General features: G+C 40.4%; 2 protein-coding genes across 6 annotated transcripts in view; one reads left to right on the forward strand and one right to left on the reverse strand.

The window, feature by feature from the left end:
• The window catches only part of LOC124303627 (cAMP-specific 3',5'-cyclic phosphodiesterase), a 276,613-nt gene that overhangs the window by 42,470 nt on the left and 218,899 nt on the right, over positions 1 to 15,244 (forward strand). The window lies entirely within an intron of this gene.
• LOC124303631 (elastin-like) overlaps positions 9,493 to 15,244 on the reverse strand; it is a 98,913-nt gene continuing 93,161 nt past the window's right edge. For 3 of the 4 annotated variants that reach the window (XM_046761092.1, XM_046761089.1, XM_046761090.1), the window contains exons 2-3: positions 11,261 to 11,311; positions 9,493 to 10,528 (exon numbers count right to left, since the gene is read on the reverse strand). In XM_046761092.1, the coding sequence (XP_046617048.1) occupies positions 9,614 to 10,528; positions 11,261 to 11,305 (960 nt within the window). In that variant the 5' untranslated portion in view covers positions 11,306 to 11,311 and the 3' untranslated portion in view covers positions 9,493 to 9,613. Of the gene's footprint in view, positions 10,529 to 10,720; positions 10,867 to 11,260; positions 11,312 to 15,244 lie in introns of those variants that run through there. The other variant, XM_046761091.1, reaches the window with a different exon arrangement.

Below are 15,244 nucleotides of genomic sequence, written 5' to 3' on the forward strand. Positions count from 1 at the left end.
GGCAAAGCACATGCGATGGATTATGATACCTGCCCCGGCGTTATTCATCCAAATGCCAATGTTAATTATCGGTAAATTTTCTAGGCACATATACGTTAGTGCGTCGTATTTGAAGAGGTGTTAATAAAGTTGCCGAAAAACTAAATTATTAGAAAACGTGCTCTGGTTTTTATTTTTTTATTTTTTTTTTTTTTTTTGCTTAGTAGTGTTCATGGGGTGATCAGCTTAAATGTCGTATCGCCTCATTCTACCTTTGACTTGCGTCTGGAAACCGTACTATTTTACATTATCCGGATCGCTATTCAGCGAATTTAGTAAAATGGTCAGGCACATTAAATCCAGGAGTAATATGGCAAATAATTTATTTCCATTAAGTTGATCAAATATTCAACCCCCGTACGGTGGGAATGTGTCTATTATTCAGCACGGAGAGGTCGGTAATCGGTGTGCTCAATCTAACATAATTTCGTACGTTGTTCTGTATCACATTTCACAGGTATTGTGTAAAGTGTATACATACAGTAAACGCGGTTAGGCAGCCATCTTAGCCACTCTCTGTGATTATATCTGCAAAGGATATGGGACGCGATGTAAAGTCACCGCAAAGTTCAGTGTGAAACGTTAAACAGCGTCAAGAATCACTTTATCGGATTTCACTTTCTCACGTCAAACTCTGTGCCTGGTAATCAGTCTCTTCGAAGAAAGCGAGAATACAAACTTTGCCTCTAATATTGAGACTCGCTCTCTGGAGTTCTGGTATAAATTTGAAACATATGGACGAACGGTGAGCCAACCTTCGTATTGCATACACTTAGCTGCATACAGTCTAGGCAAAGTCAAAGAGGATCAGCGAAGGCAGTCGTTGAATAAATACGTGTAATAACCGCGCTCGCTTTTACAACGCGAGTATAGGTATAATATTTGCATTAGCGGGGTAAGGATTAAAGGTAATGCTGCTGGGTGATTAACCCGTAATCCTGATTACATAAATACTACGTGTCGCTTCGAATACGGACACACGCATGCCGCGAGCATGTCGTTATAACCCTATCTGGTATGCGAATTATTTGGAACTGTTTATCGGTCGATCTGGGAAGCTTTGTTCAAACAGATTTACGATAACCGGGTTATTGGTCTAATTATCTAATGAGAAGCCCTTGAAGCCCCTAAAAGGTGGCCTCTACAATGCGAGTTTTCCTCTCCAACGATTTTCGCGATGCGATTTCTTTCTCGTTCCTGAATATACGCTACATGCTCGACTTTTATTTCGGACCATGATTTACCTGAAATATAATTGGTGGCTCTGAAAAACTTAGCAATCAGACAGTCACCGCAACTTGCTCTTCATATATATATCGCAAATATTTATCCTGCGACGTTCCCTGATATCAGAGCACCCCGCTGGTGATGGAGAGCCTTGAGGGCATACAGTGTACTTATTGCTCCGACTAGAATCTGTCCCTTGAAGACGAAGGCACGTCTAGAGTATTTAAGAAGACATCGCCTCTATCAGTCTGACTAATTGCCGCTCGCTGCAGTACGACCAAAATAAATGTCGTTAACATTGACGCGAACATTCTCCTAATTACTGACGAATTAATTTTCACGAATTGGGCTCGTTATACCTGCCTGGACAAATTTGGCCCTCGCATTATCATATAATATACATGGTTACGAGTGCTACAGCAGTCTCGCTAATCCCAATCGTAATTGCGTTTTCGGCGTTGTGTTGCTTTGCCTTACCGCATGTTTTACTTTCATTTCACTTTTCCTGTATTTTTTTTTCATCTACCAAATTTCGCAGCGACGTTTTTGCCTTGGGCAGTAATGGGGAAAAACAGGGCGCAGAAGTTAATGATTGAATACCCCTTTGGTTCGCGAGTGAACTGACCCGCACCAGAATGCGTTCCTAATGTATCGCGGGTGGCAGAAACGAATGTTTACAGAGGACCGATACCAAATTAACACGACTATCATTCGAATTTAAGCAAATTAAGTACTGTCAAAAGCACGCAGTTTCATGTTCCAAAATTTATGTATTTAAATATATTCTAACGTCACGGTAAGATGATTTCTTGTGACATTAACGCTGGAACCAGAAATACCTCGTTTCGAATGAATTCACCGAATTTATTTTCGTTCGTTTCATCAAACGAGCTGCAGATCACGTCTTATAGTAGTTTTAGATACAAGAAGATTTCAGCCAACGATAATGTTGAAATGAAAAACGCGCCATATTGAATACACGGGGGGACGTTCTTAGACGTCGCGAAAATGCTGTGCCAGTTTGACATCCTAGAGGACGGCTGGTAATTGAACACCATCGACACGAGAAACATCCGTTTCGCAGACACGTTGGTTGAATGAAGTGAAGGGGTTGAGTGACGTAACAGTTGCGAAGAAGATCAGTTCAAGGGGATGTCAAGAAAATCAATCTCACGATAACAGCACGACAGCATTTCAGAGCTTTGTAAAACAATTCTCTGTCACAATCTCCGACTGAGAGTGTAACGACGGGACGCTGAGTTATAATACACAGTCAACCGGTAATTTACACGACCTAACGAAGTTCGGTTGTTTCTTCCCTAATTGTGATAATTGTTACAACAAGATTTACCTTGCGTGAAATGTTTGTTGTTTAATGATGACAAAGAGAATTAAATGAAAGTTTCGGAGTTTCCAAACAACTTTTCGGGTTTGAACGGTGCTAATGTCGAAGTTCCCGGCGAAAATCTCGTTCAGTTGTACTCTGCCGTTGCCAAGCTTGAAGCTCACATGCATACGGTATTAAATGTAACTACGAATTCGTAATAAAATTAGTTCATCGTATTACGGTTGAAAAACTAGTCAGTACCGATGTAGGTACTTTTTGGATAAGAAGTTGGCTGGGCCTAAAGTATTGTAGACGTTGGATTCGTGGAATGAAAATTTTGGAAAGTCGATAAGCACTTCGGGAAGAAATTTTGATAGCGTGCATTTTTGAAAACCTGTGTAAAATGTACCGTTCGATGAAATTCCATGCAATAGAAATTCAAGTAAAATTGTGAAGATCAACTCTTGGCGAAATTCTTTTCATGCCTACATCGTTATTTCAAATTTTGACCATGTTTTCGAATTTAAAAATAGATTCAACTGCGTGACGTTATTTTCAATAAAGATTTAAAATGTACCGCTATTTTTTTCCTAACATCAAGGCAAACTTGGCGGAAGAATTTGAAATACTTGATTCTTACGTACTACTCTTACCGATAGTCAAAATAGACCAAATGAAAAGGAAATCAATTTGTTTGGGTTTCATCGTGTAGCAACCGTTTGTCAATGGAAACACCGTGCAGCCAGGGAAATGGGAATCGAATCAGGATCACCACAGTTGAATATATTTAAATCCATCGTATGTCGGATCCGCAATGCTTGAAACAATTCACAAATTGACTATTTAACTCGAAGATTATCCGTAATCGAATCTATTACAATAAACCGGATCCCATTTGACGTATGCTTACACAAAATTTCCGCTTAGAATAATTTCCATCACGGGTACTTTTACGTAAGTTTTATGCACGCACTGCTACGAAAAAATCTCCACAGAACGAAAGGAAGGTTGAAATTTGTTTACATAAAAATTTCGAAACTCCCGTGCGACAGACACATAATCCGCATTTAATTGGCTGTTGTAAGAGCGTCGCCGAAAATCAACAAAGTCGATAGCTGGTTTGCTTTTGCGAAAGTTTCAAGCACGCCCTAACGCAACCCTCCAACAAACCCATAAGCTTGTAAATATTTTCTTGCCAAGAGGGTTTGCGGATCTGACTGTCACGCAAACGAAACGGGCCTTTTCTCTGTGTGATTTATCAATCAAAATAAAAGTATCACAGGGATCACTTATCCGTTTGCAGTTAAAGTTTTCGACGCGTGTGAGTAACTCTCAAAGACATTCTCGCACAGAGGTCCTGAATCTGTTGTTCTTGGTAATTTTTGTGCTTATAATCGGATCCATTTATACTACGCTTAGTCGGGCTGTATCCGTTTCGTAGCTAGCGCCAGGAGTGAATCCCAAATCGACCCAATATTGGATATGGTGGAACTGGAGCGAATGCTTCCTATTTGCACGTGCATGTGATTAAGTCCTGTAGTATATTGTGCCCATTAATCGCCCTTTTCAATTTGATACCCTTTCGTATTTCATTTTTATATTTCTCTCTGGAGGGATCACAGCATCTGATAATCAATTTCGACGAAGATAATCAAGGTTTCTACGGACATGCATACCTATACAATAACGTCGGATGCTGTTCAAGGGCTGATATCATCCCTGTTGCGTAGCCCGCATAAATCCCCGTTATCTCATGATATCCTCATCGATTGCCGAGTTCATCCAATTAAAGTATATCGGGTGAATTCAGCTCAGAAGAATCTGGCGGGTTTTGATATTGGGAATTAGGAAAATTGGAAGCTCTGCAGCCGCACAGGCAAGAAACGAAAGCGCCACTCCAATGAGAGTAGTATAGTACATCAATTAGTAATACCAGTCTATTACCTTTCGATAAGTTGTCATTCGCACATAATTCAAAACACCATGCTGAAATTTGTATATATTTCTATTCCGACATGAAAAACAGTTTATCAAACTGCAATGCATTCGTGACGTAAGTTTGCGGGCTAACCCGTCCGCTTGCAGATTTATCCGTTCTTCGTCTTTTACGCTCCTCGGCTGCTTTACACAAAATCGGAGTATAATTTGCCTATGAAGGCTTGAGGAGGTTCATTGTCACCATTGTACAAAGAAAGCCCTATGTTAAGTCGCTCTAGTTAGTTGCTTCATTTAATTCGATGTATGTGTAACCAGTTCGAATAAGCCGAAGGGTTACAATATCGAAAACCCCAAACGTGACTCGTGGCTTTGCACAAACATACATACAATTATGTTGTGTATTGACCCAACGTGTTTATCGTGTCACTGGTTTTCAAGAGTTAGATAATTTCTTCGAGGCTAAGCAGTGTAAGTAGAAAACTTCATATCTCCTCTCACACTTCAGTGAATTAACGTTTTATAGCTGATGCTGTTTCATCGCGATCCTGAAACTTGCGATGATTCATATTTAACTTCTTATCCGCAAGGATTGATGAAAGTTTAATTATAAATGTCGGTAGATCTTGTTGATTTTGTAATTTCATTGAACTTAAATTCATCGCAAATATGACCGTGATATTGACAATTGACGCTGGTACAAATAAAAATTCAAAAATTATGGGATGTCGGAATAGAGCGATATTCTAACGATCCGCACAATAATTATAAATATCACAAATTCAAATAAATAACACCCGAGGCAAGTTTAATTCGTTGTCCATCAGCTTTAGCGCTTTCCGAAATCTTGAGTTGATAATTAAAATGAAAAACATGTATCTGTGTTATGAATGTACGATTCGACGTGTTCTCGTTTTCTCAAGCCATCCATACTAGTAGAAATAAATGATGAAAAATTATCTCTTATTTAACGTGACTGTACAAGGTGGTTCTTCCATCCTCAGTTAATTCTGGTAAATATAAGGGACGGCGGAATTTGAGCAGCTGCCTTTCCCGAATTCAGGTGGTAACCGGCGATTGTATTTTATGGGAAAACCTGTTCAGGATTAGGCCCGTTCGACCCACTGCCCTGGTATAAACTGGGTAATTTTCGTTATTCATGTCTCCATCTGCCTACGATAAAGTACTCCCGACATTCAGCTTTATCGCTTTCATAATGTACATGGGGCTCACCTTTTCAAAGAAACATTATCGATTATTCACGTGAATTCCTACTACAATATTTAATATGACAGCTTTGTTGAATGGTAGATACGTGCGCATATGTGGGACTTTTGTAGAAGCCTCTTGAAGTTCGAAACTGACGAACTCTCGCACGCGATGTTTTCGAACCTTTTGTTCACTCTTGGATATTGCATCCACGGAATTTCATTATCTAATACACATCGTTCTCATAGTTCTGAAAATATTTCTCGACTTATTCGTACTACGTTTCGTGTAAAAAAGCAATTACTTCATGAAGGGCTATAAAATTTCCGAGATAAGACGTGAGCTTATTCAAGACACGTTGACTCGATTAATTTGCAATTTAAACTGTTATAGACAAGTGGTAGGTATCTAACGTGAAAATAATTCTTAAAGGAACTATTTCCGTTTACAATTTCTACAATAATTCATTTTCAATAAAAATTCTAATTATTTTTATTCACATTTATGTTGCAGGTGAGTGTATTATCCACTTCCTAGTCAAACGAAAAATACGTAAGTGTATATATATACTTACACATACAAACTTCATTCCAATTTAAGTTGTTATCTACTTGAAAGTAGAGTTGCCTGAAAGTTCCTATCGTAAACCAGGGGTTGTACCTGCTACGCTTACACAAGTCGTCTTACCATCTCATTTCTAGGTAACTGCGTATGCATTCTTCGTACCAGTTAAAGTATCGGGCCAACAGGTTTCGATCGGAGACTGCAAATACTAAATAGCTACCTTATACGAGATCAGCTCTCTTCCATTTGTCTAACACGTACAGGCACAATAAAAATAGACACTCTTACAACGTATACTACATACGTTTCTCTTTTAAAATAAACTATCAAACCGCTGTACAATGGTCAGTTTAATCTGAAATAATAATGCAGGCGACAGGTGCGGTTCTCGCTGTCTGAAATTTGCAACGCTTTGCAAAGCAATGACCGCAGCTTAATGGCTGCAATCGATAAAACTTATCATCTGTTTTTCATGGTTCACGTCGGGCGTGATAAGAAGATCACCTCACTCACCTGCCGTCAATGGTGTACCATATGTTAGCCAAACCGTCATATATAAGCTTACGATAAAAACTGTCTGCAGAGAGGAGTTATCGACTGCGGAAAAGCACAGATCGTTACCGACATTCTCGCGGATAACAATATCTACAAGTCGTATTTCCATACGTCGACATACCTTCCACGACAAATTTAATACCGTCCGATGTATCAAGCTCCAGCTAACTTACCGACGCAGCAAAAGCTCACCAACAACATAAGAACGGCGAGTAACGTACCTACAACGAGAGAACTCGGAGACCAGCGGAACTTCGAAAGTCGACGATCATCGATTCGGCTGAGATCAATAGCCTTGATTGGCTGTCTAAAGCTCTGACCACCAAAGCTTGCACGCTGAGCCGTGACCCGGCTGCACGCTGGAGGTCACCTAGAGCGGCGTGACGTAATATATTTTCCGCTGACGTACGCCACCCTTGCGCGTCACGTTGCGCCCCGGAATAAGATATTTAGAATCGCGAAAGCACCCATATTGCTCGAGAGATGAATACATAGGTATGTATCGCTACATCTAAGTTTTTTATTCTTCTGAAACAGCCCACAAGTACCGCGATGTTGAGTTCGGCTTTATTCCATAGCGAGAGATGCTTTGACGTCACTACTCGTCACTTTATATTGACAATGAGACTTAGCGAGCTACCTATCTTGAACTCATCTATGTATCCATCCTTACCTGGGATTTACGCGCGAATATTTTGCTATAGAAATGTTACCGTGTTATTTCGCATCTTTTAACGAAGTCTATTCTTAAAAACTAATATTTCGTTTTAAACGTGAAAAGGTTAATCAACAAAATCCATCGGATAATTTGCAAATAAGATTTCAAGTTTTTTTTTTTTTTCTTCTCTGTTTCGGGCAAGTTTGGCGATTTATTTTAATCACAGTCATATTCATCCGTCATCATTTATCCAGCAGTAAAATCTAAAATAAAGGTGCAAATTCGTATAAATAAAATCAGAGTGATAAGATAATTGACATTAATTATATTTAAATGTAAATTGAATAGTTCAAATTTAAATTTTATGATAATTTATGTACATTATTTTTGATTCGCTTGTCCTCAGGTCACATAACTCAATTTCCTCTCATAGCTGCCTTCTGTTGAGTATAAATTATCTTAAATCCTAACAAGGTTTGTCAATTTTTTGATTAACAATTAATTGTCATCACAGGCTACGCAGCGCCTTTAGCTCCTTTCTTCATATCAAATATTTAATTTATGGAAAGTACGACAAATTTAAAGGACTTCGGCAAGTGTTGAATGGTGGATCTATCGATTTGCGTGTTAGTTGACCTGAGGCTGCTTGCCGAGTGACCAGCAATTATCTCACCTCTTTACTTCTCATTTTCACCTAACGGACGAGCGTCATACAATTTTGGACTATATAACCTGTCACAATCCGAGATAAAATTTAAACTGTCCCGTTAGATTTGATGAATTGGCTGTTACTCGATGAAATTAATCCCCGCCTTCTCTGTTCCTGAAGCAGGAACATTTCATTATCCGCGGACATGCAAGACTGTGTATTTTGGCGTTGCGGAGAGTCCGTATTGTTTACCATTCTATTTCGTTGTTATAGTAATTTACTGCGTTCGTGTTTGTAGAGTTTTGATGAGTTGCCATGCCCGCCTACGGTTCACTAGCTCTGAGCAATGTATAAATACTTGATCGTAATTTTCGATCGCTGATTTGGAAGAGGCACTCGACTTTGGGTCAAATCAAATGATCTGATAATAATAATAACAGTACAAAATCATGGATTACGTTCCAGCAAGTGCCTTCGCGAACAATGAAACAAGTAATGCGATTTTGCAAACTCGTCTCAAATCCCGCTGTGCCAGCACAATGTATATTGTATAATAATCTGAAGGAAATCATATTCACACTATTCTAGCGTGAAACTTTCACTAAATTCTTTATCAGATTAATATAAATTAGTTGCATTACATCATTGCTGGTGAATGCAATTGAAAGATAGCTAGCCGTAATAATATTAATAATAATAATGATAGCATCATTCGTGATGTGAAAAAATCTTGTGATTTGCTAAATTCGTGATCGTGACGACGTTCTTGGTCTCCATCTTAATTAGCACTTTTTACGATCCTGAAAGAGACCATGATTTCAATATGTCAACAAAATGTCCGAGTGTGTCCTAACAAAATACGGACGTACGAAGAAGAGTATTGGCATAACGGTGGAAGGTGAGAAGTTGGCGCCAGTCAAAAGGCTTCATCGCTGTTTGTGCCTAATGAGCGAAGTGGAAGAAGCCATGATACGCCTACATAGTCGTTATCGGAGCAATAAAACTTTCGATTAATCATCCACATCGTATTCCTTCGACGAAGTATCGCAACTCACTGCGTGTGCATGATTACTCCCATGCTGACAAAGGCTGACAAAGCGGGCTTTTGTGGCTTCATGGTAAAATCATTGTAATAATTTAGGTGCATTACTAACGGTTCTTGCACAATATCGTGCTAATGATTAACCCAAAATAGGTCAAAACCACTGAATGCCGCATTATGCAATGATTAATATATTATGCGTCTAGATCTTCGGAGGAGATGTACGGATTGAGAGTTGATTGGGATCAGGTGGAGGATGGAAAACAGTACCGAGCAGACAGTCGAGATTCATTGAAAAAATAAACATTTATTTAATTCATGTTAAATTGATCCGTAACGATCGACATAGATTCAAGAGCGTTGGTAACCAAGTCTTAAGGTACAGGTGGAAGTGTGTGCGCTGCGTCTTTACCACTTCTTGTGGTGTACGTGGCCCGATCCATAAGATCCAATACCGTACGAAGATGCTCCAATGCCGTACGAGGATCCCAAGGAAGATCCAAGGCCGTACGAGGATCCCAGAGAGGATACTCCAATGCCATAAGGAGATCCGAAAGAAGCTGATCCAATACCGTAACCAGACCTCAAAGCAGCTGACCCAAGACCGTAAGAAGATCCCAGGGAAGAGTATCCAATACCGGAGTTGAGGCCTACTCCAAATCCGGTGCTGATTCCACTGCTGATGCCGACGGGGACTGCGATCGGCTGAGGGACGGAAACCGGGACCGGCACAGCTTGGGGGACCGAAACTGGGACCGGGACTGGTTGGGGCACACGGACCTCGACTGGATGGGGTACGGGAACCGGGTAGGGGCGGTCGACGCGGACCGGGACGGTGCGGGTCACTTCCACGGGGTAGGGCTGCGCAACTGGGACGGGGTAGGGACGGTCGACTCGGACCGGGACGGGGTGAGGGACGGGAACAGCACGCGTCACTTCCACTGGTACTGGGTGAGGTACGGGAACGGGAACCTGGACTTCACGGTTCACGGTAATGCCGGTGATGCGCTCGTTCCTGCCGATATTTGAAACGCCGATGCCGCCGATGCCGCCGATGCCGCTGATGCCGCCAATGCCCACGGAAGAGCCAATGGAACCGACGCCGTAGCCGTAGGAGCTGCCATAGCCGAGAGACGATCCCAGGCCGTTCGAGTAGCCAGAAATGCCGGGAAGACCAGAGATACCAGAATAGCCTGAAATACCGGAGTCCAGAGCACCGTAGCTACCGATACCTGAGCTCAATATTCCACGTTTCGCCGGGTTCTTCTTCGCAGCCGACTTGGCGGTGTCGGCGGCTATGGCGGAAACGGCCAACAAACAGACCTGGAACATTGGGAGGAACGTTAGTTCGATAATCTCGGTGATGCGCTAACAATAACACACACGTGGAGGGTATAATGAAACTTTTCAATGAAGGGATCTCATTGACCGAATGGAAAATAAAGAGAATAAAGTTGGACGATTTGAAGACTTGATTTTCAATCGCTGACGCTGAGGTAGAAGCTGATTACTTACTAGGAAGCACTTCATGTCGCAGATTCGAATGGTGACTGGAGTGTGCTATCCTCTGGTCAACTCACGGTTTTTATATGAAATCTGAACTCTTCAAATACTTTCACCGAAAGTCAGAACACGCCCTGACTTAACTTGCCGTGGATTCACACAAACGTACCGCCCAGATGATTGGATCATCCGTTATAGACCTGTCGTAACGTCAGCTAACTAATTCCAATCCTAATCAATATTTATGCGGAATTGGGATAGGATTCATTTCGGTGAATCGCTTTTACGCGATATGCTCAGCGGCTGCTAAAATTAATGCTAATTTTCGAAAGGAAATTCACTACGGTGACCCAAACTGTTGATTGAATCAGGTTAATCTTGAACTTCTGTCACACTATTTTAAGACTTCTTTTTAACAGTTTAAAGGCAACGTGAGATTTTTATCGTTGGTTGAAACCGCTTCGGAGCAGAGAACCTTCATGATGTTCGCATTTGCTGGTAACGTCAATTAGCCTGAACGAGTAAAAAATGGTGGAAATTTATCCCGCTTACCACACTTCCGCTTCTGCTTTCACCGTTCCTTGCTATCCATGGCATGGTTTCCTATTAAAACGAACAAAAGATTTCAGCTTGTGGGGAGGAAGGAAACATTAAGTAGATGAAATATGACAATGGCTGTGAGTTTTCAATGATGTGGGTTGAGCGAAGGAAGAAAATCTCAAACTTTGCTCTGGGATGAGTATTTTAAAATCATTTTTCTGCAATGCCTCTCAATATTTCGGCTGCAACTGAAGAACGTACTTTTAAATTCTTCTCGCGTTCAAAAATTTATTTCAAACCCAAAACATCTTGCGTCGATTTTTGAATTCTACACATAATTAGGCGTTATTTTTGGGAGCCGTTTATATTTTCATACTACGTGCAAGTTGAACGGACTTCAACTGGTTTTCGAATTAAGCTAAATTTTTATAAAACTATTGAAATAAAGCTTTTCGAAAATATTCACGAAGGGTATACGCTCTCTAAAGAATTATTTTAAAATTGTTCGCGTGATACCCAACCACACTTGAATTACGTAAGAATAAAGAAATAATGTGAACGATCAATTCGCTCCGAGAGTTCGTATAAGGAATTAGTTATTTAGATTATATTCAATGATTTCTCGTGACCATGACGGTTCGGGATGATAAATAACGAGATGTCACCAATTCGTATATTTTATTTCAAAACGTTTGAAACATGGCGTAGACGTAAGCATCACGCAACTAACTTCGAATAGAAAACCAGTTCTGTTTTATGATACACAACTTTTAGTAAACAAATACATTATCTAAAACTTTTCACCGTCAATTTCGAAACTCCTTACGCCTTCGTGAAACTGGGTGGTCAACTAGAGATTAATTGTTCGCAATTGGGCGTGAGAAAAACCTCAGCGGAGATTCAATCCGCATAGTATGTGTCTCAGTGATTTCACACAAGGTTACAATCCTTGTCAACGTTCGCGAGATGATCTCTGTCGTCTGTGACATTTAGGCCGTGTGTTACGTAAATGCACATTTCCTCAGAAATACGAAATCAGATAGTTTTGCGCCTAATTTTTGTGTCACCAATGTCGTGCATCTGGGACACGATTAACTGGTTTTATTGTGATGTTTATCGTACGAGCCTATTTCGAATATCGCTAAAATAATGTGTACCAATAATGATGATATAGTTACTCCAGAGAATGCCGGTTTTTAGTAGCCAAATAAAGCGTCGGATACCTCAGTATCGTAACTTGAAGGTGTTTTTCGAACGCCTTCTAGGATCAGGTGTAAGTTTTGAATGTTATTTCGACGCGAATAAAATTGAAAGTGATTTTGCAGGTGATTTAGGTGATTTGAGTGATTTAGCGAGGAAGCAGAAGCTGTTTGCGGCTCGAGTGTCGGTTGAGCAATAAAATTAATGGGTAATATAACTCATTCTCGTCGATACAAGTTGAAAGCTTCTTTCTGAATTCTTCAAGAGCATTTGAATCTTTGATGGAGAACAATGACTTCCAAGCTTCGATCAAGTCGTACTCAATTATTTCTGTAGCTAGATTTTATCTAGCACGTACGTAATCACACCCATCCGATGAGCCAAAATATCAAAGGTTCATCACTGCAGCCTCCGTTATGAAAACATGTCTGACATTTCTGGTCCTTTGAACTGTTTTGAGACAGATGAATTATTATCACGTAAGACTTCATACCCCGGGAATTGAGATCGACTGTAGTGTCGAATGCCAATGCAATATAATGGCCCGCGTTATGGCGTTGGGTGGAAACAAACGTATCCTCTCGCGTCATTGTGTAACATACCATTCCTAAGCCTTTTACTTTTGCAACCTCGCTAAGGTAGTGGCCTGGGCTAATGGGCCGTCTGGGCTTGGTCCCCTACCATCGGAGAGGTGGAAGAAATACTGGATATCCGACTGGGCTGCCTTAAAAGTTCAGTGCCAAGCGAACCGAGTTTAGTTTACGGTTCGACTCAGAACAGCATGGAACTAATGCGATTTATCAGATCTTGTTTGGTAGAATTTTTAAAACGTCTACACGTTCATGAGGCTTGCGTATCGTTAAACGCATTACACTTTTCTCAAAATATAATTAACGGTACACTCATGACAAAGGGGGTGCACGCATCTGAGGTAGCCGATTTTGATGAAATTTGAACTGGTGAAACTAGATCGAATATTATTAGATCCGTATATTTTTCTCGTCCCATGGGCAACGGTTCCTGAAAAATAACATGAGGTTTGTTCTTAAAATAATCTTTACTCGTGTTTTTATTACTTTCAAGTACATTTTAATGAAATCATTTTCTTTCAACGGAGTGCGTTGGATGAATAATCACTTAAAAAAAAACCTATGTAATGCGGGTGTTATCATTTTATTACACGCTACCAGAAGCTATACAGAGTATCAATCTTCGTCAGAAATAGCATTAGTACACGCGGGTGGGTGGTAATCATCGTAAAAGCATTGAAAACAAACGTACCAGCGGCACCAAGAGCATCTTGCCAGGGCTCGCTCCCTGCTTACGCATCTACTTCTTCGTATACCATTTGGAAAACATACTTCGTTGACATTCATCAAGACATTTCTCGATTCGGTTAATTTTGCTGCGAACCAGGCGTACTGCAGCGTGTCGGATAATGGATTTTTAGAGAATCTTTCCTTTTGCTCAATTCGCGGTAAGAACCTGGAATAAGAAAAAAAACAAAACTACACATCTCTAGTAACGGAAGACCGCGAATTGAGCAAAAGGAAAGATTCTCTAAAAATCCATTACTCGATCTATAATCAATTATTATCTGCTTCGGTTTTCCGCGACATGCTGCAATACGCCTGGCTCTCAGCAAAATTAGTTGAATCTAGAATTGTTTTCATGAATATCAACGAAGCATGATTTTCAAATATCGTAGTACACGAAAAAGTAGATTCGTATGCAGTGAGCGAGCGTTGGTAAGATGCTCTTGGTACCGCTCGTATGTTTGTTTTATATGCTTTCACTGTTTCTGACGGAGATTTATACTTTGTACAGCCTTTGATTTTGATAGCGTATAATAAAATGATAATACCGGTATTGTAGCGGTTTTTTTTTCAATTATTATTCATCGAACGCATCCCGTTGGAAAAATATAATTTCATTAAACTGTACTCGAAAGTAATAAAAACAAGATCAAAGATTTTTTTAAGAACAAACTACGCAATTTCTCAGGAACCGCTGCCCATGGGACGGGGAAAAAATACGGGTCAAACGAAATTTGACCTGGTCTCACCAGTTCAAATTTTATCAAAACCGGTCACCTCGGATGCGTGTACTCTACTTGTTGGTCTCAATTGTGTTTCAAGTTATTTAGATTCTCATGTACTTGATGACGTACAATTTTCTTGATTTTATCATTCAACCCCAGACTAGCTTAACATGTGAATTTCATTGTCAGGGATCCGAGTCACTAATATGGTAGATTTTTAAAAAAGAAGAAAGCACAACCAAAGCGCAGGAAACATTGTTAATACAATGATACAGAATCCCGGGAGGAATGCACCTTCTCGCATCTGTTGTTACTTTTACCGGACCTTGATTCGTACATCCTCAGCACTGTAAAATTTCTAACATAACCGTAAACGTGCACGGTGTCAACCAAACAGCGATCTTTCGACAATATAATATATGGATGCCAACACCCGAGGCAATCGTGCGAATTTTCACGCTGAACCTTCTTTAGAGAAAAGTGAGAAATAAAGTTAATTATAAATCTTGTATCAAATCCATAAGATTTTAAGGGTCAGGTGTGCCCGGTGCGAGGCTCAGTGTTAACACCTATAGGATCAGCCGAAGGATCAGCCCTAGGCAGGATGAAGTAGGGTACTGACTTATAATGCAGGGTATGCTACTAAAAGCTAATATAGTAGTACGGCGATGCCGGGTTCACCAATGGCCGCTCCATGTTTCGCGGCTGCGTGTACGTCGTTTATGGATGCAAAATAGGTACGGGATGCCTTGTCG

This window comes from Neodiprion virginianus, chromosome 4 (genome assembly GCF_021901495.1).
Source record: "Neodiprion virginianus isolate iyNeoVirg1 chromosome 4, iyNeoVirg1.1, whole genome shotgun sequence".
Lineage (NCBI taxonomy): Eukaryota > Metazoa > Arthropoda > Insecta > Hymenoptera > Diprionidae > Neodiprion > Neodiprion virginianus.